Source organism: Erpetoichthys calabaricus, chromosome 18, assembly GCF_900747795.2.
Source record: "Erpetoichthys calabaricus chromosome 18, fErpCal1.3, whole genome shotgun sequence".
NCBI lineage: Eukaryota > Metazoa > Chordata > Cladistia > Polypteriformes > Polypteridae > Erpetoichthys > Erpetoichthys calabaricus.
The window spans coordinates 6,238,551-6,262,563 of NC_041411.2; the positions used below are offsets into that span (position 1 = coordinate 6,238,551).

Genomic DNA, 24,013 nt, shown 5'->3' on the forward strand with positions numbered 1-24,013 from the left:
AGCAGGAGTTTTGATGTATGGGCGAGTCAAGACACAAAAGCTGGCAGCTTCCCCCGTGTCTAGTTGACCGTCCAGACTGGGAGCGTGCGTGTGAACCTGTAGCGTTTATCAAAGGTACAACCAACTAAACTTTACCTCGTCATCGTTACGTGTCACGTGAAGTTAAACTGTTTCCGACCGAGCATTATTTTTGAGGTCTGCGCCTCCCGTGAGGCTCACTAAGGCACCAGAGCAAGAATTGCAGGTAGATCATTTATTCCAGAACATTCTTGTCCTTTTTGAAGATGTCTTCCTAGTACGAGAATGCCACGGTGAATGAACTGGCATCCTAGTGCATTACTGTGCCATCCAATCTAAATGCTTCACATGAAGAGCTGGTCTTTATCAACCTATCGTCCACATGAAGGCAAACACCAAATGATCAGCCCTGATGTTTACACTGAAGAACATTACAAAGTGCTTCAAGAAGTCAGTCAGGGCCTACTTTATGCACAACGTTTTCGAGTGGACTCCGTTCGATCATCCATTGATCCATCCATCGCAGAGTACATTTAATACAGCACAGGACCCGCAGGTGGCAGATCCATACCGGCAGCACTGGCTGCAAGGCAGGAAACCATGCTGGTTGTGACAGCAGTGCATTATGGGACACATTCAGACAGACACACACACACACAGCTTGTGAGACTCAATAAAGAAAAGTCCCATCACCGCGGTACTCCTCAGACTTCCAAAGAACTCTCGGATGATTCTGCACGCGTGGGGTGTTATCGACAAGGGGGGAGTCGGATTTGGAGAATATCAGCCAAACCAAAGGGCCTCTGTGTCTGATCCCTATTGAGGGAGTGCGTGTGGAGGCAGTGCACTGTTACAAATACTGGGGGCGGAGGTGGGGGGTCCACGTCAATGACAGGCAGGACTGGTCTCGTACCACAGAGGAACTACACAGGAAAGGGCAGAGCAAGCTCTGTTTTTATTTTTACCTTTCTTTACTGTATTGAGGATGACTTGTGTTCTGTTCTGTGGATTGTATTGTATTGCCCCTCCCCCCCTTTGTTTGATGCCCACTGCGCGCCCAACCTACCTGCAAAGGGGTCTCTCTTTGAACTTCCTGTCCCAAAGTTTCTTCCATTTTTTTGGGGGGGGGGGGGGGGGGGAGTCAAAAGGCAGGGTCTGTTAAAGCCCACTGCGGCACTCCTTGTGCGATTCTAGGCTATACCAAAATAAAGTGTATTTTTTCTCAGGAGGCGTTCCTTTCGTGTGGGCCGCAAAATGAAAACGTCACAGAAAAAGATGCAAGGAAAGAAAAACAAACTTGAAATACAAAAAGGATACACCAAAAACCGTAAACGAGAATACATTGATACACTCAACCCAGGGGAACAAGTAACAGACACAGAGTCCACATTTATGGATTGGTCTCTAATGACAAGTCCAATGCTATGGTCAGAGAGAACAGAAAAAATAAAAAGCAAAGGCGAGGCCCGCTGAAGATCAAAAAAAAAATAAACAAAATCTGCTGGAGTTCAAGGCCACGAGACGGGGCAGCCATCACCTGGACGTCCTACCTAACCCTAAATGTTCTTGAGTGGCGTAATGGACGACAGGCATTGGCTGTGTGGCAAGCGGCTGGGGGTGGCACCCAGCCGGGATGCCCGGAAGGACCGGAGGAGGGATTGAGCCTCCTCCAGACCACATGGGGGTGACCGCCCTGGTGGCTTTGGGGACCACAGGAACTGAGCTTGGAAGCACTGGGGAGTGCCGGCGGAGGTTAATCGGGAGGCACTTGGAGCACATCTGGGTGATCATAAAAGGGGCCGCCTCCCTCCATTCGATGGCTTGAGTCGGGAGCGGAGAAGGACGGAGCTCGGGAGGAGAGGAAAAGAGGCGGCCTGAATGAAGGAAAACATTGGTCTCCACAGCTGGCATCCTGACCATCATTACCCATCCGGGAGGCCAATGTGATTAAGGAACAGGGGAAAACACTGTATTCAGAGCAGTGGCTTCACGGTAACACTAGGTGACAGCATACCCGGACCAGGATTCCCACACAGATACCTGCAGAGCATCATGGGAGGTGCAGTCCCAAGGGACAACCCGGTTGGGTTCCGTGGGGGCTGTTGGGTTAGGTAATCCATACATTGCAAGACTTCCAATCGACCCAAGGCTATGCCCTGGCACCGGACGTACTCTCGGGTCCAAGATAAAAGAAGCCGATCTGCCACATCCAGGCGAGTCGAAGGCGAGAGCGGAGTCAGGCAACACTCCCCGGGGAGAATTGGAGGAAAGGTGATGGAGCTGAAGAGGGGGAGGATTATAGTGAGGGGTGAGAAACGCTTTATTGTGTAAGAGTTTCGCAAAATAAAACCCCTTGCTTTCTGGAAAACTTGTGTCTGGAACTTGGGTAGATGCAGCGTCCCCTCATGGCCACAATAGTTTCGTGTTGTTCTTAAGTTCCATCCTTGAAGGTTCGATGAAGTCGGTCTCGTCAACAGTTGGAAAATCCGCTTCCATTCACACATCAGAATAGGTTTTGGCGACTCTCAGTTTGGACCCCCGGCCTCGTCCTGTCTAAGTGTACCTCACAACTCGTTTATCACCGAATGTAACCCGCCTCGCTTGAGACAGTACGGGTTGTTCTTGTGTTGTTAGATTTGCTTATTTATTTAGCTTGCACTCGGGTCCCAATCCAGGTGGTCCGTTGTGTGGTGGGTGCAGTGGATGCTCCCAACCTCCCCCGACTCCTGTATAAGCTAAATAAATAAAGTACTCTGTCTGAATTGGAGACAAAAAAATCTGGAGATATCTAGCATGATAAATATTTTGTAGATTGTCTTTATGCCTTTATTTTAATTTTTAATCCAGTCCATTCATCAGACAAGATTTCCGAATGGTAGGACACCTGAGTTGAAATTCCAAAGCGGCTAGCCTGGAGGAATACAGGTGGCTGAGACGACAGGGCAATCCGGCCCAGGGATGGCATGGGACTGGGATAAAGCTGGGAGTCGGCCTATTCCACTGGTCCAGGAGGCACCACAAAGACGCTGGATGAATATAAAGTCGGACCACCAAACAGACCCTCTCTCGGCGGCCATGCTGTCTGCGATTTCATGCAAGGGCTCAGAGATTAAAAAGACTGAGTGCCACCTGGTGGCCTACTATCAGATTGCATTTTGTGAACCAACACTCTTATTGGTGTTCTGCTTATATTTGGGGCATTGTCGTGTTACCCGTCCTGGCTGGAGTTTAAATTCCTTTTATATGACTGTTCTGTTTTATATTTATAGTGCATCTGGAAAGTATTCACAGTGCATCACTTTTTCCACCTTTTGTTATGTTACAGCCTTATTCCAAAATGGATTAAATTCATTTTTTTCCTCAGAATTCTACACACAACACCCCATAATGACAACATGAAAAAAGTTTACTTGAGGTTTTTGCAAATTTATTAAAAATAAAAAAATTGAGAAATCCCATGTCCATAAGTATTCACAGCCTTTGCTCAATACTTTGTCGATGCCCCTTTGGCAGCAATTACAGCCTCAAGTCTTTTTAAATATGATGCCACACACTTGGCACACCTATCCTTGGCCAGTTTCGCCCATTACTCTTTGCAGCATCGCTCAAGCTCCATCAGGTTGGATGGGAAGCGTCGGTGCACAGCCATTTTAAGATCTCTCCAGAGATGTTCAATCGGATTCAAGTCTGGGCTCTGGCTTATGTTTATGTTATGTTTCAGATGGGGTTCCCCCCTTGACTGGGGTTCAAATTCCTGACTTTGTAGTTCATTTCTGAGCCTTTTACTTATGTTAACATTATTTTTGTTAACTATTTACGTTACTCCTTGTTTTGGGTGTACGTTAGCCATTGTTATGTGCCATACAATACAATACAATTTATTTTTGTATAACCCAAAATCACACAAGGAGTGCCACAATGGGCTTTAACAGACCCTGCCTCTTGACAGCCCCCCAGCCTTGACTCTCTAAAAAGACAAGGAAAAACTCCCAAAAAAAAAACCCTTGTAGGGAAGAAACCTCAGGGAAGGCAATTCCAGGTAGGCTGGGCGTGTAGCGGGTGTCAAAAAGAAGGGGGTAACATGTGTTTTGTGGGTGGTTCCCCAAGAGGCGGAGCCACCTGCCCATCACCACAAGGGCCTGCCCTCAGCCCTATAAATATCTTGCGCTTCATTCAAATGCACTTGGGGTCTGGTGAGTTTTACTCTCTTTGTTTGTGCTTTTTGTGATTTTTATTTTTGTTTTTTTAACATTTTTGTCCCATTCTTTGAATATGGGATGTGTTTGCTTTGACTGCCTTAGCGTTTCAGGCAACTCCTTTTTTACCTTTTGCACTCCACAGATCTTTCTTTTTAAAAATAAACCTTTTTTTAATGTTAAAGGTCCTGTGCTTGTCCTATTACTAACTGGGTTTTAATGTTTTCCCCCACCAATGAGGTAATTTAGGACTCTTCTTGATCTCTTTTGGCACAATACTATGTGTCAACGTATCTCCTGCAAGTTTCTGCGTGTCCTGTGGGTGGTTCCCCAAGAGGTGGGGCCACCTGCCCATCACCATCCAGGGACTGCCCTCAGCCCTATAAAAGGGCAGAGAAAAACTGGGGAGTCCCTTGCGGTTCATTGAATGTGCTTGGTGGTTTTGGTGAGTTATAAAGATTTATTGTGCTCTGTTCGTAATTTCCTGGATTTGTGACCCTAATGCTCGGTATGTTATTCAAACGCTCCATTTTAACACCTTTGCCAAACTGATTCTTCAGATGGACTGGATGCACACACACACACACCCCAAGTGGCGTTTTATTATACAGCACGTTGACGTTTACAGCACGGGTGATCATAAAGTGCTTAACAAGATGCGTTTTCATTTACATTGCTTACTAGCACCAAAGTTCATTTTATGGCTGACTTAGTGCCTTTTACGGTACACCACATAGTCAGTCATATCTTCATTTTAGATGGCAGCTTTCACACCGAATTGCGCTCCATGCAATCTGTCTGTCTTTCTTTAAAGTAACGTATGATGTGCTTCATATACTCCCTTGGTCACCGTTATAACAAAGAAGACGGCAGGCCACCATCCTTTATTCCACTGACCTCCTGTCTTCCCATACTCCGTGTCGCTGGGAGCCAATGCCTCACAAAAACAGTCTAGAGGGACTGTACTTAGCACCACTGCTGTTAGCCAATTAGAAAAAAGGTTATAATAACAATAAACACAAATAAGACGGGCATCAACAAAAGGCCCAGTTGTGGAATAGGGAGATTGGAAGTGAAGAGAGAAACGCTATATGATGGTGGCGATGCCTCTCAATCAAGCCATCTTAGCACTTGTTCTGCCGCTTGCTCCCCGATCCAAACCTCTACGTGTACAGCACCACCTCAGCTTGGAGCGATGCCATCAACGTATGCCGTAAATGAAAAGGGGTCTGCGGCTGGGAATGGGGGTGGGCTGCCTCTCAAGTCAACAACACTCAGGAGGGCTTCAGTGCCGACTGGCAGCAGAGGAGAAAAGCCTGGCATGTCCTGCGGGTCACACAAAGTGAGAAACAAAGCCCTCAATATAAGTCATTAGAAGTAAAGTAATGCCGCAATTACTGTAGCAGAACCTTTAATTCAGATGTTTTCAAGCGTGCATCCAAACAAAACTAAAGTCGCAGGCAATCACTTTAATAAATGTGGGTAATTAATAGCAGTTTGTTCTGTTGCTATCTCGTCAGCTCAATTTTACCTTTTCAGTTAATAATGAGGAAATAATTTCCAAGCTCTGGGGGTTAATGATATGTAACCGCCAGAGCTGCTAATTACATGTTACAAACTATTTATCAGAATTGCCATCTGTGCTGCTTGACGACTTTCATTGTACACGCTAAATTACTTTTTGGATTATCTTTGTAAAGCAAGTTTCGGTAATTAGAAGACTGCTGGCGTTTTTCCTTTTTGGCATTGCCAACAGACACCAAAAATTGGACGACTGTTTAATCCCCGTCTGACACAACTCGCGTTAAGTCAAATCCATCCCTGTGTCCCACACGCGCACTGGGCAAAATTGTTTTCACACATCTGTGTCAGCGACGTCGGGTTCAATCTGACCCCTCAGTCGATGGATGGAAAGCTAAAAGCAGTAGTGGAGTGGAAGGGCGAGTGCCACGCTAGATGAGCCTCTTAATGTGTCGTATAGGAATTGCAGCAACAGTCAAGGCACAATACATCATGAGAGATGGCAAGCACAGAATGCTGTGACGGTTCTCACACACGTGCGCACGGGAGGCGGCTAAAGAATGAGGGCAATTCCACGCCAGACCCGGGGGTGGCAAGGTGCACTAATCCTTTCTTTCTTTCCACCGCAGAACAGTTACGGGTAATCCCGCCTGGTCTTGATGATGTCACTTCTGCCCCCGCCCCCAAGGACATCACTTCCGGCCATGGGTCCCAATGTCATCACTTTCGGTCCCAACAACACAACTTCCAATTCTGGCCCCCATGACATCACTTCCTCTGCCATCCCTTAAAGCCGCCATGCAGACAGTTCTATTGTGGACTCGAACCTGTACCATCGTATTTTTCAATTCTCCAATTTATACGGGAGGCTGCCCCACACGTTTTTACGGCTCCTGCCTATTCATTTGACACCATACACCAGGTCAGGACTGTGCAGTGGATAGCAGCTTACGAGATGGCAGACTGAAATAAAATAACCTTTAACAACATTACATCAATGACTTATTGATAAGTTGGATATTGCGTCTAATGTTCCTGCATTGCACGCTTTACGAAAGAATTTCCACACACACGAAAATGACCAAAAATGCACGTGAACCCTGCATATCTGATGCTGCGTCCACAGCATTACACTCTTTTTTAAAAATGGAGCTTTCATGTCATTTAAAAAAGAATCACTGCCCGCACTAAAATGAGCAACAATGCACGTGAACCCCTCAATCATTGGCTATAAAGCCAGAACGGTGTATTTCTGACACATCGACCACAACACTACGCTTTCATTTAAAAAAAACAGCATTTTTAAAGAAAACGATCTCAGTCCACACCAAGCGTTTTCACATCAAATATGAAACACACACTAAAACAGCCGAAAATGCACGTGAACTTCCCTTTCACTGGTTGTTAAGCCATAACACCACATTTCTCATGCTACGACCACAACACTGCAATTTCATTTAAAAAAAAACGGAGTGTACAGTCCACGCTGCCATTTTCACATCGTTTACGAAAGAGTTTACTAAAACAACCGAAAAATGCACATGAACTCCTCGTTCATTGGCTATTAAGCCATAACGCTGTATTTCTGACACTACATCCACAGCGTTATGCTCTCATTTAAAAATGCAGTTTTTAAATAAAAACAAACACCATCCACACCAGCGCTTTCACATTTATTGTAAAAGAGTCTCTTCCCACACTAAAACAACTGAAAACGCATGTGAACCCCTCCTCTTTCACTGGCTATTAAGCCATAAGGATGTATTTCTGACGCATTGTCCACAACCTTATTCTTTCATTTTAAAAAAACATTTTAAAATGAAAACGATCTCAAGCTACACTGCCGTTTCCACATCATTTATGAAAGAATCTCCGCCCACACTAAAACAATCGGAAAACATGTGAACCCCTCTTTCATTGGCTGTTAAACCATAACACCATATTTCAGATGCTACGTCCAAAACACTACGCTTTCAATTAAAAAATGGCATTTTTAAATGAAAACATTTTCAGTCCACACCTAGCGTTGTCACATTATTTACGAGAGAATCTCCACCCACACTAAACTAGTCAAAAAAACACAAGTGAACCCCTCATTTATTGGATGTTAACCCTTAATGTTATATTCCTGACACTACGTCTTCAACGCTACGCTTTCATTTAAAAAATATCATTTTTTAAATGAAATCGATTTCAGTCCACACCTGATATTTTTTAAATGAAATCGATTTCAGTCCACACCTACCATTTTCACATCGCTTCCACGAGAATCTACACCCACACTAAACTAGTCAACCCCTCATTTATTGGATGTTAACCCTTAATGTTTTATTCCTAATGCTACATCCTCAACACTACGCTTTCATTTAAAAAATATCATTTTTTAAATGAAAATGATTTCAGACTACACCTACCGTTTTCACATCACTTACGCGAGAATCTACACTTACACTAAACTAGTCAAGTGAACCCCTCATTTATTGGATGTTAAACCATAACACCGTATTTCTGATGCTACATCCACAACCCTAATGTTTATTTTTTTAAAAATTGTTTTAAAATGAAAACGATCTCAAGCCACACTGCCGTTTACACATCATTTATGAAAGAACCTCAGCCCACACTAAAACAGTTGAAAAACGTATGTGAACCCCTCATTCATTGCCTGTTAAACCATAACACCATATTTCAGATGCTATGTCCACAACACTATGTTTTTATTTAAAAAACTGCATTTTTAAATGAAAACATTCTCAATCCATACTAGTGTTGTCACATTGTTTACGAAAAAATCTCTGCCCACACTAAAATAGCCAAAAAACACTTGTGAACCCCTCATTAATTTTCTCTTAAACAATAACACCATACTTCTGATGCTATGTCTACAAGACTACGCTTTCATTTAAAAACAAATGATTTTCCTCTATGATTTCAGCGGCCAGTCATTTTAACAAACACCTCTCCTCCACCTTCAACTGCAGACTTTCTGCCTAACTTGCACTTTAGATACACGAGGTCTACAGCCCCCTGGCACCCCCTTTCCTTTCCACTCACACTGTCATACACGGTATCTCCAGCTGCCAATTCCCTCTCTGGCTCACGCTCTCTCCATGGCCCTTTTAAGGACCTGTGCCACTCCTCGCCCAGCTCATCCCTGGCCGGGGAGACATATCTGTAAGAATAAACAGTTTGAAAGTGGAGCCTCCTCTCGTTTACACGCAACAGAGCTTTCAAGGTGGTCCCCCAACCTACCATCACCACTACCAAGTGCAAGAGCAAAGCTGTAAACATTCAATATGGACCCAAAGTTTCAAAAAATAACATCTCAACTTCCCCATGCTACTATTAAAGTTTACTAAATATAATATAATCTAATAAAAACAAACCATTTCAAAACTTGGTTATGGCACACGGGTGGGCCAGGCGAACCGCCCTGTTGATTGTCACACCTCGATGACACCATATGCACCAGCCAGATCTCTGTAGGCAGCCGGCACTGCTGTAAAGGGTAAAGGGTCACCCTGATAAAGCATTGCTCTGGAGCACCCAGTGCAAGGAATTCATCTTCATGTCACCCCATGCCCAGCTCTCTCATGTCCTGTTTGTAGTATATTGCTGACCACTAGCTTGCAAAGTGGCACTCAAGGTGGCACTGGCATTGTGGGCATTTTCTCTGCGGCAGCATACCAGAGGTGGATTTTTTTTTTTCTCTCTCTCTCGAGTCGAGAAGCAGCTCAGCTCCTTATACAGCAAATCCTATTAAAGTTACCTTCATTATAACCCTCAATTCATTAGCAGATCCAAAACGCTGGGCTCCCAGGGATGGCAGATTAATAAGGATGGGATATATTTTAAGACATAAACTCTGCTCACTGTCCTTAATCTCCTTTACACTTCAGAAGCTAAATTAGAACCTCTTGTCAGGCCTGACGGGACCTCATTAACAAAGTTACAAAAAAGAAAACCGTCCAGTGACAGGCCGTCCCGTGGCCCCCCCTCCCCACCATTAACCCTTTGTCACTATTTATGCTGACACTCGGGTGCATCTGGAAGTAGGTCAGCTCTTGCTAGTTAATCTTTTTTTTTTGGTTTTCGCTGCAATTAGTGGGTGACGGCAAACTATAAGGAAAGTAAAAAAACACAACCCATGAATAAATTAATGCAAAGTTTCAGAGAAGAGGCCGCACTCAACACTGCGCAGTATTCCCACTTGCCCAGGTTACGGAACTGGCACGTTTCACACTTGGCATAAACTTGAAGAAGAAGGCACTCACCTGTGCCTGGAAGCTCTTGAGGACAGGTGCAACCATTTCACGAATTTCCTGCAAAAGAAGAACACAACAAAGCCGATTAAGGACACAGAAAAAAGTTGGCCGCAAAAACACTCTGTGATTTCTGAGATGCCTGTCGAGCAGGAGCGACACGCGAGATTGACAACGCTCGTCTAGCTGGTGCCAACAGGGGATGAGTAAGCAGTTGTTCCCGATTCGTGACGGGCAACGGGGACTTGAAATTGTTCCTCTAGAATGAGGAGTTCCCCAAACACAACACATCCATTACATCGAAGACTCCCCTCGATGTTCAGAACGGAAAGTGCCAGTCCGCGCCATTTACTGCCCGTCCACTTCATGTCCTGTCCCCATGATGGAGAAGCCAATATCTGCACGGAACCAAAATGTCCTTAGTACTGCTTTTTATTAATTGGGGTACCCCAACTCTACATGATATTCTGTTTTTTTATTTTTTCAGTATTCCGATGAATGAAGGTAAATCAAAAAATAAAGTCAATTTGAAAAATTACGCGGTAATCACAACAGGTAGAAATTTACACAACACGCTCGCGGTGGCTTATGGGTAATTCAAACAGGCCATTAGTCCAGTTCGCAGTGGCTTATGGGTAGTTCAAACAAGCCGTTAGTCCAGTAACGCAATGGCTTATGGTTAGTTCAAACAAGCCGTTAGTCCAGCTCGCAATGGCTTATGGGTAGTTCAAACAAGCTGTTAGTCCAGTTCGCAGTGGCTTATGGGTAGTTCAAACAAGCCATTAGTCCAGTTCGCAGTGGCTTATGGGTAGTTCAAAGAAGCCATTAGTCCAGCTCGCAGTGGCTTATGGGTAGTTCAAACAAGCCCCACTTAGCACTCTGCGATTAGTCCAGCTCGCAGTGGCTTATGGGTAGTTCAAACAAGCCGTTAGTCCAGCTCGCAATGGTTTATGGGTAGTTCAAACAAGCCATTAGTCCAGCTCGCAATGGCTTATGGGTAGTTCAAACAAGCTGTTAGTCCAGTTCGCAGTGGCTTATGGGTAGTTCAAACAAGCCTTTAGTCCAGTTTGCAGTGGCTTATAGGTAGTTCAAACAAGCCATTAGTCCAGTTCGCAGTGGCTTATGGGTAGTTCAAAGAAGCCATTAGTCCAGCTCGCAGTGGCTTATGGGTAGTTCAAACAAGCCGTTAGTCCAGCTCACAGTGGCTTATGGGTAGTTCAAACAAGCCGTTAGTCCAGTTCGCAGTGGCTTATGGGTAGTTCAAACAAGCTGTTAGTCCAGTTCGCAGTGGCTTATGGGTAGTTCAAACAAGCCGTTAGTCCAGCTTGCGGTGGCTTATGGGTAGTTCAAATAAGCCATTAGTCCAGTTCGCAGTGGCTTATGGGTAGTTCAAACAAGCGGTTAGTCCAGCTCGCAGTGGCTTATGGGTAGTTCAAACAAGCCATTAGTCCAGTTCGCAGTGGCTTATGGGTAGTTCAAACAAGCCCCACTCAGCACTCTGCGGTTACTCCAGTTTGCAGTGGCTTATGGGTAGTTCAAACAAGCCGTTAGTCCAGTTCGCAGTGGGTTATGGGTAGTTCAAGCCAAGCCATTAGTCCAGTTCGCAGTGGCTTATGGGTAGTTCAAACAAGCCCCACTCAGCACTCTGCGGTTACTCCAGTTTGCAGTGGCTTATGGGTAGTTTGAAGGCGCACGGTGTAGTGCTCTGCCATTAGTCTAGTTGAAGCCAAGGGTAAATGAACACGGATGCAAGACTGCACCACCTGTTGAAGAACCTGCCGTACTGAGATTTTTTTTGTTAGAGGGAGTGAAACCTGCTGAAATTTACCAAAGGACGTCGACTCAGGACAGAAGTAAAAACAGCTCCTTTATGAGTGGGCAGAACGATTTAGAGCGGGAACAACAAGTGTAAAAGAGGAAGCTTGATCAGATCAACCATTCACACTGCGCACACGAGCCCACATTGATATGGGGAACGCCTTCATCAGAGGAGACCAACGGATGACGCTGTCCGCTATTGCTGCACATTTGGATATCAGCTATGGACCTGCACCTGCCATAGTGTCTGATGACATAGGGGCAGCGTAAAGTTTGAACAAGATGGCTAGCGAAGCACATTTTTTGGCAGGTTTCATTCTCCCCCTACGGCGTGTTGTTCCACAAATGGTGCAATGCAAGGTTTACGAATGGGTAGAAAGGTTTAAACAGTACACTGATCTGCCCATCCTTCGCACCACAGTTGAGATTTCCTTGGGCAGAGGAGTGAAACCTGCAGAAATTCACCAAAGGATGTTGGCGCGGAAGCTGTTTGGGTAAACTTTACAGTATTCCAAGTCATCACTCACTATGGCACTTGAAAGTCCACAGCTGGAATCCAATAGTGGGCAACGCAATCCGTCGGCCTTCTCTGATGAAGGCATCTGCCATGTCGATGTGGGCTCGTGTGCGAAGCTGACGGTCAACCAGAGTGATCTTCGCCGGTTACACTTGTTCTTCCCGCATTAAACCTCTCGACCCACTGTCACTCACGTGCACCTTGGGGACAGCTTAAAGGCTCTGGTGGTGTGGCACTGTATCTTAACGTCTCTTCTCTTCCTCCTTCTTCAAATCTGATGATTGCCAACCTCGCCACTTGTGGTATCCGCCCCCCTGAACCCGCCTCTTCCTGCCTGGCTACCAGTTAACCAGCAGTGTCTCCATCCTATATCGGTCTGATCTGAGACTTGCTTCCTTCTCTTTGCTGGAAAGCTGCATTTCTTTTGCCCTATAAAAACGGGGTGGCCGTGTCACCCCAACTCCTAATCTTTGTCTTCTCCTCTTTTACAACATTCATAAACTTCTTGCATGTTTTCTCTTCCATTCTGAGCCGACACCCTTTGGTGAATTTCAGCAGGTTTTACTCCCACTGCCCAAAGAAATTTCACTACGGTGCGCTGTTCAATAAATGGGCAGCGAAGTGTCCATGTTTATTTGCTGCGCTCTGCGGGTTCAAACTACCCATAAGCCATTGCAAACGTGTTGTGTGGCATCAACTTCTTTCCATTGCACCTACTGCGTCATTTTCAAATCGCCCTGACTTTTTCATTTATCGTCTGTTACACGCATGCGCATGGGAGGTAGCTAAAGGGCACAAATGATGCCAATGCCACCCCCAGACCAGGAGGTGGCAGTCTGCACTAACCCCTTCTCTTTTTCTCTTGCATGCCACCTGAAGAAAATTCCACCTGGGCCTGATGACGTAACTTCTGATTCCAGGCCCGATAACATCACTTGCAATTCTGGGCCTGATGACGTCACTTCCAGTCCCAGGCACAATGATGCCACTTCCGATTCTGGTGACATCACTTATAATTCTGGGCCCAATGACGTCACATCCAGTCCCAAGCACAATGACCTCATTTCCAATTCCAATGACATCACTTACAATTCTGGGCCCAATGACGTCACTTTCGGACCCAGGCACAATGACATCACTTCCGATTCTGGTGACATAACTTACAATTCTGGGCCCGATGATGTCATTTCCAGTCCCAGGCCCAATGATGTCATTTCTGGTTCCAGGCCTAATGACGTCACTTCCAGTCCCAGGCCCAATGATATTACTTGCGATTCCGGGTGTGATGACATCAATTATAATTCTGGGCCAGATGACGTCACTTCTGGTTCCAGGCCCGATGATGTCACTTCCGATAACATCACTTACAATTCTGGGCCCAATGACGTAATTTGTGGTTCCAGGCCAGATGATGTCACTTGCAATTCCAGGTCCGATGACATCATTTACAATTCCAGGTCCAATGACATCACTTGCAATTTTGGGCCTGATGATGTCACTTCTGATTCCAGGCCCAAAGATGTCACTTCCAATTTCGGGTCCGATTACATCACTTCCAGTCCCAGGCCCAGTGATATCACTTACGATTCCGGGTCTGATGACATCAATTATAATTCTGGGCCCAATGACGTCACTTGTGGTTCCAGGCCAAATGATGTCACTTGCGATTCCAGGTCCGATGACATCGCTTACAATTCTGGGCCCGATGACATCACTTCTGGTTCCAGGCCTGATTATGTCACTTCCTCCACCCGACTTTAAAAACGCCATTTTGTTAGCCATGAGGTCAGTTCTGTTTTGGACTCAACTCCATAAAGACCAAGTGATGATTTTTGCTCTCTTTTTCCGGCAATATCTTCCAATTATACAGGGTGGCTACCCCCAAACCTTCTCTTTCATTTACAGTGACATCAACTGGCCCGGAACCGGAAATGATGTCGACAGGTCCAGGCGGAATATCCCTCGGGTGGTCTGCAGTATGAAGAGAGAATGGGTTAGTGAAGACTGCCACTCTCTGGTCTGGGGTGGGATCGCCGTCAATTGAGCTCTTTAGCTGCCCCCCCCCCCCAAGAACACGTGGGACATCACGTCGATTTTGCTTTTCTGGCAGCACAATTCACCCCAGTAAGCGGAGGTCCGGTGACGACGGCGCGATAAAAACGCTCTCACTTAGGTACGCCAGCCTCCACCCCACCGAGTCAGCCAAACGACGTGCCAGAGCCGATGTGCGTCCACACCTGCTAAAGTCGCCTTCTCCCTCCTCGAGGACCGCCGGAATGCTCATTACGAGACGCCTCTGAAAGCCGACAGCTGCTCCTGACGCCGATTTACACAGGCGCAATTCACAGTGGCCTTGTTAATTGAGATTCTGCCTAAAAACAAAGGTAAGCATTTTCTCTTCCTTTAAAAAAAAAAAGCCCAAGTCTGCAAATCATTTACATTTATAAAAGAGAGAGAGAGAGAGAGAGAGAGAGAGAGAGAAAGAAAACATCAAAACACCAATAGGCTCCTAATTGAGCTCAGCCTGCCAGTCATATCAGGCTGAATATAATTAAGCAAATTAGCGGACACAAACTGCACGCATGGAGACTCCAGAAGGCTGCTCACCCTGGCTTCTTTGGGATAGCTGTGGACTTTGGAGTTGATGTTGTCAACCCAATCCCACCCATCGGCACCGTTATCTCGTTTACAGGGTGGGCAGAGAGTCCTTGGCGTGACTCTAACATCAGATCTGGCCTGTTGCATTGTGTAACCACAAGGTTCTGCAAACACCACCGCTGCCTTTTCTAGGACACTGAGCAGAATGACACCAAGGACGCGGAGCACTAAGGCAAGGAGTGGGGACCACCACGGAGGAAGTGGGCGTCACTGTGCCCCAAACCTCGGACACATCTGACGCAAACACAGTCACTGGTTCAAATACAATGGTTTTCTGTTATGACCACCAGGGGGCGTAGCAGTGCCTCCAAACCACACAGTCCTGGGTTCAAACACCAGATCTTTATTTTATTTTTAATACCTCCACCGTTCTCCAAATTCCTCATCCACACTCCTCCCAACTCTTGCAGCACTGCACACTGGAAGCACTCCCAGGGTCGGGCGAAAGCCTTTAAAGAGGGTGTAACGATCCCTACAGCTTCTCCAGGAACCCCAACAGGGGACTATAATTCCCAGCCTGCCCTGCAGATTTTCCAATTCTGCCACTGTGTATACAGGGGGGAGAACATGACTTTTGGGACACAGACACCCCTGCCTGACCTTCCATTAGAACATTAGAGCAATCTGGATGAGAACATACAGCCCAACAAAGCTCGCCAATCCTATCCACTTATTTCTTCCAAAAAACCAAGAAACCATCTCCATCCAAGCCAGGACCCTTGCCCATCCAATATGGCGTTCACAACCTTTATAGGTCTTCTCCAACGGTTCCACACAGCACAATACATCCAGGGATGGTGAATCCTTCCTTTTGCTCTGCACTCCTCCACGTAAGTGTTGTTCCTCTGCCCCCCGACTCCGACTCCTCAAGGATTCCTTTTAAGCCGGACCCTGAAAGTGTTTCTGGTATTTGAACAAAGTTTCTACAAAGCAGGGACAGTGCATCCCTGTAGCTCCCCCTGGGGGCACCCATGGCATACAGCAAGGGTTTCCCCCATGGGACTATAATTCCCAGCCTGCCCTGTGGATATTCCAATGGGTATCCCACCAGTGGGATTCTGCCATTGTGTGTACTGGGAGGGTGCATGACTTTGGGAGACAGACACCCACCCCCCCCCCACCCCCCATCCTGGAAGAAGCCAACCTCCATCCTGGCCGGGACACCTGTCTGTCCAACACAGCAGTCACAACCTTTATTGGCCTTCTAGAACTGTTCCACACAGCACATTACAGACGGTGAATTCTTCCTTCGTCTTCCTCACTCCTTCAGCTCCCCAAGGGCTCTTTATAAGCCGGACCCTGGAAGTACTTCTGGTGCATGAGGAAGGTACTTACGGGGGTCAGACAGACATTTCTACCAAGCAGGGACAGTTCATCCCTGTAGCTCCCCCTGGTGGCACACATGGCATACAGCAAGAGCTGTCCCACGGGACTACGATTCCCAGCAGGCCCTTCAGGAAGCAACATAGGAGTGGCACCCTCTACCATGTTGCGGGAGGCTAACTAACTCCAGTCTTTCCCTTATAATGGTTGGAATGCCAGTGCATTCGTGTTCTTCCACTCCGGCCGTCTCCCTTTCTGTCAAGGGACCACCAATGCCGGATAATCCCACATGGACCCGCCCCTTCCGCTACTTCTGATTGGCTGGTTTAGTGAGGTGCTTGGATTGCTTGAAGACCTTCCAGCTTAAAGGGCGTCATAAGGTTTCCACAGGTGAACCTATGGAGGGATCATTAGGAAGCTTTGAGGGGCGAGAACAGACGACCCTCTACCCTGCTGGTCTTCCCCCTGAACCGGCGCCCAGCCAAAATCTAACCCCATTCTTCCTATTGGATCAACGCTTCACGATTTCCCAGGAATGTAACCCCTGTGGATGACGAGACTGGGATATAAAAAAGGCGTATTCACTATCACATATGCCATCAGAGGGTCTTCCTCCCAGGTATGCTGTTCCACCCCAGACAGAGAAGGGGGCACCACTGAAAAACTGTGTTGGCTTCCCTTGTCCTCCCTAAATGTCCCTGGGCTGGGAGGAGGCGTCACTTCAGGACCGAGTGACCCGCGAGATGGAGCTCCGCCATGACTGGAAAGGACCTCCAAATGATTTGGCGGCTGCCATTTTGTTAGATTTTAATGTCATCGGCCTTTTGCGGACCGGCCAACATTTATTGTGTCGAGGCTGGTGTGCCCTTGGACGACCACTGTGTGCAGAACATGGCTGAAGGATCCTAAGGGTCAGTACTGGCACGTGGATGGAGTGCAGCAGCACCCAGTTCTGATTTCCTTGTTATGCAAATTACACTTCTGTGCCTCTCATTTAAATGACTGCATAATTAATTAGCTTATAAAGTGATTGACCAATCGAAAAATGGGAAACTTTGATAACTGATGACTGGGCAATGTCGCTGCATTCCAAGGTGGTGGTTTTTGGGGGAAGCAAAGCAGTGTCCACCCACAAACGCGGTCACCCTCAACCAAACATGCACATTTGAAACACACATGAAAAGTGACGAGAGTGAAAGGCGCTATACAAAACACAGGCAGACTGAAGCGCAGTGGGGGGGGGGGGGCCTGATTCCTCGAGTTTAATGCTCACGACAGGCTAGAAAAGCATGCGCGGTGACAAGTAAGGTACGCGCCACGGTGGGTGGAGGGTGGGGGGGGTATTGCGGTTTTGGTGGTCTTTACCTCTGGCACATTCTTCTTGAACTCCCGGCTGAGCTCGACCAGACGCTTGTGGGAATGCTCGCTCTCTTCTTGCTGGGCCACCAGCTCCGATGCCACCGAGTTGAGCTCTTTCTGTAGGTAGAGAAGAAGAAGAAGAAAGAGAGAAAGAAAGAAAGCGATGAGGGGCGAGGGCATGAGAGGCTGGCAGCCTTGAAAGGAAAGCAATGTTCGATGCATGCAGCAGCCATAAATAATTAAATGACAATACCCTGAATGGCTAAAGAAGCAGCCGGCCTTTTTAGATAATCAGTATTTAAAATAATCAATAAAGCTGCTTCAGCAGGCGGAGGCGGCAGGAGAAGCAAAGGTTCATAAATCAATTCCAATCAACCCAAAACCCCCCTGCTCGCCCGCCTGCCCGCCCATCACCAAAAACCCCTCTATACAAGCAAAAAGAAAACAAAACAAAGTGACCAGGCCGTCGTGGAGCGCCAAGAGAAAACTAGCGCGGCCCAACGGATTACCAGATTTGTTCCACTCTCTCATCAGTGGCCCTTCTCCTTTCAGGATAGCTGGGCAAAGGAGCAGCATCGTGGAGTTGGCACACACACACACACACAGTCAGAAAGGTGGAATATTCCAAGCTTCCTTGTGTTGTTTCCAAGTCATTCCAGCTGATCATATAATCTATTGGGGGGTGGGGGGGGTGGGCGGACGATAAATTCTGACAAATGACAAAGGCCGAGAGGATCCAATTTCGGGTTTCACAAAGTGAGGGGCTGCACTCGCCACCCTAAATGCCACAACCGATGTTTTTTTTTCCCCTTCCTTGCTGGCAAACAGTGTTTGATCAGCGAACTCACAGAGTCACACAGCTGCAATTAGGGGGGTCAACCTCAGGGGCTTACGTGACTGTAATGACCCTCCCGATCCAGGGGTTGGCGCTGTCATCTAATGCCTCTCTTCTGCCTCCTTCTGCAGAAAGACACGATCTGACGGAACTGAACTGCCACCTTCCTCCGCCACCATGGGACAGTGTGACGGCGACCATCTGAGGTCAGGTTGAGGTCAGCACGTTGGCGCACTCACCACACGATGAAACCGCTTGGGATCCCAAGTGGCAACCCTCCCCCAGGCAGACACGCGGTCCCAGACACGTGCAGCCAGGTGTTAAATGGGCATCCCCTTGGCCTGGTCCAACAATGAGGGTCCTGTGAGCTGATCACCCTCAGGTAATCGCGCCATGTAACTGACGCTCCCTCACAATGCAGGTCATGTGTCTCATTTGGGACTCCATGAGCAACACAAAGTCAAACCAGCGGCCCCCAAGGACCCTCTAAAGAGACACAGGAGTCCAGTCTTCGTCTCAGGTCACTGGATAGCGTCCATGTCTCACAAACAGGGAGCACCAGGACTCTAAAGACTTCGTCCTTTTGCAGATATCAGCACCGCCACACACCCCTTTCCAGTGACCTCATGACCACCCCATGCTCTCCCAATCTGTCTACTGACTTCATAGGAAGAGTCACATGACTGTCACTGCCGAAGGTCAGTAAACCTCTCGATGACGCGGTCGACACTCTCTCCGCAGACAGACACCCTGCTGTGCCTAAGAAGTCAGTAAAGGCCTGGCTCTTTGCTTTTTATCAGGACCCTCATAAGTCCAGGACTCTCAGACCCAAAGCCCTACGTGAAAGTTGAACCTGAATGTGCCTCAACAAACGATAACAGAAGAAGCGATGTGAGAGATCGAGACACGTGTGGCCATTTCATCAGAACGTCTGAGAAGGGAATCTATGAAGAGCGCCAGTCGCTCAATCAATGACACCAACCCACCCCTCGACATTTTTGATTTTCGGCACACTTGTTCTAAAGACCACATCCAGATTTTGCAATCTATTTTAATTTGCTACTAGCTGCGGTACCCATCTCAGACAAGCAATAGAACAATTGAACAAAATTTGCCTTGCCTTGCGTGTACCTTTGATAGATAGATAGATAGATAGATAGATAGATAGATAGATAGATAGATAGATAGATAGATAGATAGATAGATAGATAGATAGATAGATAGATAGATAGATAGATAGATAGATAGATAGATAGATAGATAGATAGATAGATAGATAGATAGATAGATAGATAGATAGATAGATACTTTATTAATCCCAATGGGAAATTCACAAAATTTTGGTGCCTTTCGTCGGGAATTTGCGTGTGTGAACATCTCTTCGCTGACACTCCACCCCTCCAGCGTCCCATAAAGCCTGCTGCTCAGACTCTGTCGGTATTTTCGAGACGCCTTTCTCCCCTCCCGTCCGCTTTTATACTCTCCGTCTTTGAAGGCGACTGTCAACTCCCTTGGCGACTTCACTAACGCCCCCTCACCGCCGCTACTTTCCCTACGGCTCAGACGAAGTGGCATCCTCATCACCTCCTGTCCAGCTTCCTACTGTCCGTCTCTGAAGGCGACTCTCTCAGCGAGTGTCTTAACGTTTTCACGAACCAGTAAGGCTCTCGACGAGTTTGACACCCTCCCCGCCGACAGTCAATCAGTTCGCTATTGGACACCCATCGGAAAACGACGTCACTCAAACGCTTTCGTTTACTTTTGGATTCCAGGTCTATAGGGTCCCCCTAACCCTTACTTACTGTGTCCTCTTGTTCCCGGGGGTTTACGTCTCCGTTGACCTGTTCGCCCGTTTTTTTTTTTTTTGTTTTGTCTTTTATTGTCGACTTTAATTCTTGCCTCTCCAAAAACATTTTTGTTTCATTTCCGCTTCACTTTTCCATGCTTCTCTTGGGTGAGCACAGTAAATAAGTCGCACGTCTGCTTTTTCTCGCCGGGTTAGGGTTAGAGTTAGGGTTAACAAATCCACTCAGGACGAGATCCAGACCCGTGGGCGTCAAGTTCGGCGAAAACGACCCTCAATTTTTCTGGGGCCGAAATCGAATTGGCAAAGCGACCGACAGATGCCTCCAAAATGGTGTACAAGAGTGGCGCCCTGCTGTGTGGCGCCATTCCACGTGCGTCACAAGGGTACTTATGCAAATTTTGTCAACGGATGTCCGATCTGAGCTGCCCCGTCTCAAACACACACACACCCCTCAACACAGAGGAGCGGTCAGCGGTTCGTTTGGGTTCACTTCCGGGAGAAGCAAGCCCACCCAAGTATAAGGGTCTGAGAAGATACAGGCTAGGAATAATAAAAAAAACAACACGCGGGTAAGGAGGAAGAAAAACATAAAAGGCGATTATGACAGGTGGAGATGGAAAGGAAATAACGGGCAGATGTGCGGGACGGGCAGGGGAGCGGGGCACCACAAGTTTCTGGTTCAAGGTGGGCTTCTCCCTGTTTCCCAGCGAAGACTCCTTTCCTTTCCTCGCCACCTCCCCCCCAACCCAAAAAGATGATGCAGATGGGATTATGATTATTATTTTTTTTTTTATGTATCGCATCTAATTGCAATCAACAGCAGACGTCTGACACTGTGACAGCATCAGCAGATTTGCTGCTGAGAGCACAGAATCTTTGTCTAAAAATAATCAGACATTCTGCACGCTGCTCTTTGTTATAATGGTAATCGATGCTTGAGGCTTTGAATTCCATCAATTTATAGATCCACTCTGTTCTGCCTGGTGACTGCGGACCGCCGCCTCCCCCCAGAGTGCACACACACACACACACACACACACACACACACACACACACACATAGACGAGGCCGCTTTCAGACAGATACATGGGTGGGCCGCAGAGAGCAAACACAACGACGCAAAGAGGCGTCCGCTCACGGAAAAGTCCCACAAGGCGACTGTCGGGGCCACGCGTGGGCACAGACAAGCAGACCACCCCTCACACACACAGACGAGGGCACGCTCAAGACTGACACATGGAGGACCGAAGGGAGCAAACACAATAACAAAATGAGACACACGAAAGACCACCAGCCCTCCTCACACAGGCACACATTCTGCCTGACACATGGTAAGCAACACGAGACATCCAGACACACAAAAAAAGCACAAACACACACACACACAAGCCCTCACGCCGACACACACTCTCTGACAGCTACAATACAATAATCAAGGACTTTGTTAAATGGTGCGACTCAAACCACCTACACCTGAACACCAGCAAAACCAAAGAGCTGGTGGTGGATTTTAGGAGGACCAGGTCCCTCGTGGACCCCGTGATCATCAGAGGTGACTGTGTGCAGAGGGTGCAGACCTATAAATACCTGGGAGTGCAGCTGTATGATAAACTGGACTGGACTGCTAATACTGATGATCTGTGCAAGAGAGGACAGAGCCGACTATACTTCCTTAGAAGGCTGGCGTCCTTCAACATCTGCAATAAGATGCTGCAGATGTTCTATCAGGCGGTTGTGGCGAGCGCCCTCTTCTACACGGTGGTGTGCTGGGAAGGCAGCATAAAGAAGAAGGACGCCTCACGCCTGGACAAACTGGTGAGGAAGGCAGGCTCTATTGTAGACACGGAGCTGGACAGTTTGACATCCATGGCAGAGCGACGGGCGCTGAGCAGACTCCTGTCAATCATGGAGAATCCACTGCATCCACTAAACAGGATCATCTCCAGATAGAGGAGCAGCTTTAGCGACAGACTGCTGTCACCGTCCTGCTCCACTGACAGACTGAGGAGATCGTTCCTCCACCACACTATGCGACTCTTCAATTCCACCCGGGGGGGTAAACGTTAACATCATACAAAGTTATTGTCTGTTTTACCTGCACTGTCACCACTCTTTAATTTAATATTGTTATTATCAGTATGCTGCTGCTGGAATATGTAAATTAATAAAGTATCTATCTATCTATCTTATACTGCCTCTAATATCTATCTATCTATCTATCTATCTATCTATCTATCTATCTATCTATCTATCTATCTATCTATCTATCTATCTATCTATCTATCTATCTATCTATCTATCTATCTATCTATCCACTGCATCCACTAAACAGTGTCATCTCCAGACAGAAGAGCAGCTTCAGCGACAGACTGCTGTCACTGTCCTGCTCCACGGACAGATTGAAGAGATCGTTCCTCCCCCAAACTATGCGACTCTTCAATTCCACCCGGGGGGGTAAACGTTAACATTTAACATTATATAAAGTTATTGTCTGTTTTTCACCTGCATTATTATCATTCTTTAATTTAATATTATTTATTGTATCAGTATGCTGCTGCTGGAGAATGTGAATTTCCCATTGGGATTAATAAAGTATCTATCTATCTATCTATCTATCTATCTATCTATCTATCTATCTATCTATCTATCATATACTGAGAAGACGCTATATAGCGCCCGACCCGATACAGATTGGACACGGAAGGCAGGTGTAAAATACAAAGAACTTTTATTTCTCTTCGTTTGTGGGCTACACCTTCCCCGTACCCACAGCCACAATACAGTCCCAAGCACACTAACAACACAAAAGCACTTTTCTCTTCCTCCTTGGCACCACCACTCCTCCCAGGTAACCTCGTCCTCCTCCTTCCGACTCCAGCCGCTGAGTGGTGGTCGCTGGCTCCTTTTATAGTTCACCCAGAAGTGCTCCAGGTGCTTGAACACCGAGTTCCGGCTGCACTTCTGGGTGTGATGCATACGCTGCCCACACGGGCTAAGGAGTCCCAAACACAGCACCCCCTGGCGGTGCCTGCAGGACCCAACAGGGCTGTACCCAACTCCAATTCCCATGGAGCCCTGTGGGAAACCGAGGCACCGCTCCACCCCAGGGAGGCAGCCATCTAGTGCCCAAGGGGAGGTATTGCAGTGTCCAGGGCTGCTCCCCCTGGATATAGTGTGCAGGGGCATCCCGGCTGGGCATGGACCCCGGCCGCCTGCCACAACATATAGTAATATGGAGAGAGATTTTAAGAGTGTCCCGTATTTCTAATTTTCTAATCTGACAACCTGAGGTGCACATATAGAGATACACATGTAGCCCCACATGCGCATGTGGCAACTGCAGACATAAATAACACACACAATCACACACACACACACACGTGGCAGGTGCCAACAACAATAAAGACGTACACATGTAGCCACACACACACAGACATGATGCCATCACACACATGTATCCACTCATAAAGTGAAGCGGGTATGCACTAACATGTAGAGACACATGTAGCCATAGGCACACGATGCAGGAACACACATGCTAACATGCACATGTAGCCAGAAATGCACACCAAAAAAGAGAGAACTTTTATTTGTTCCCGGGGGAAAAACATACGTATCACACGTTTGTATCCACTCACATGCAAACAGCAAGCAGGTCCACACAGAAATCCAGACCCACACGTGATCACACACATGTCC

General features: G+C 47.1%; 1 protein-coding gene across 2 annotated transcripts in view; it reads right to left on the bottom strand.

The window, feature by feature from the left end:
- cux2b (cut-like homeobox 2b) overlaps positions 1–24,013 on the bottom strand; it is a 261,308-nt gene that overhangs the window by 101,932 nt on the left and 135,363 nt on the right. For both annotated transcript variants that reach the window (XM_051921205.1, XM_028825274.2), the window contains exons 2-3: positions 17,679–17,789; positions 10,010–10,057 (exon numbers count right to left, since the gene is read on the bottom strand). In XM_051921205.1, the coding sequence (XP_051777165.1) occupies positions 10,010–10,057; positions 17,679–17,789 (159 nt within the window). The remainder of the gene's footprint in view (positions 1–10,009; positions 10,058–17,678; positions 17,790–24,013) is intronic.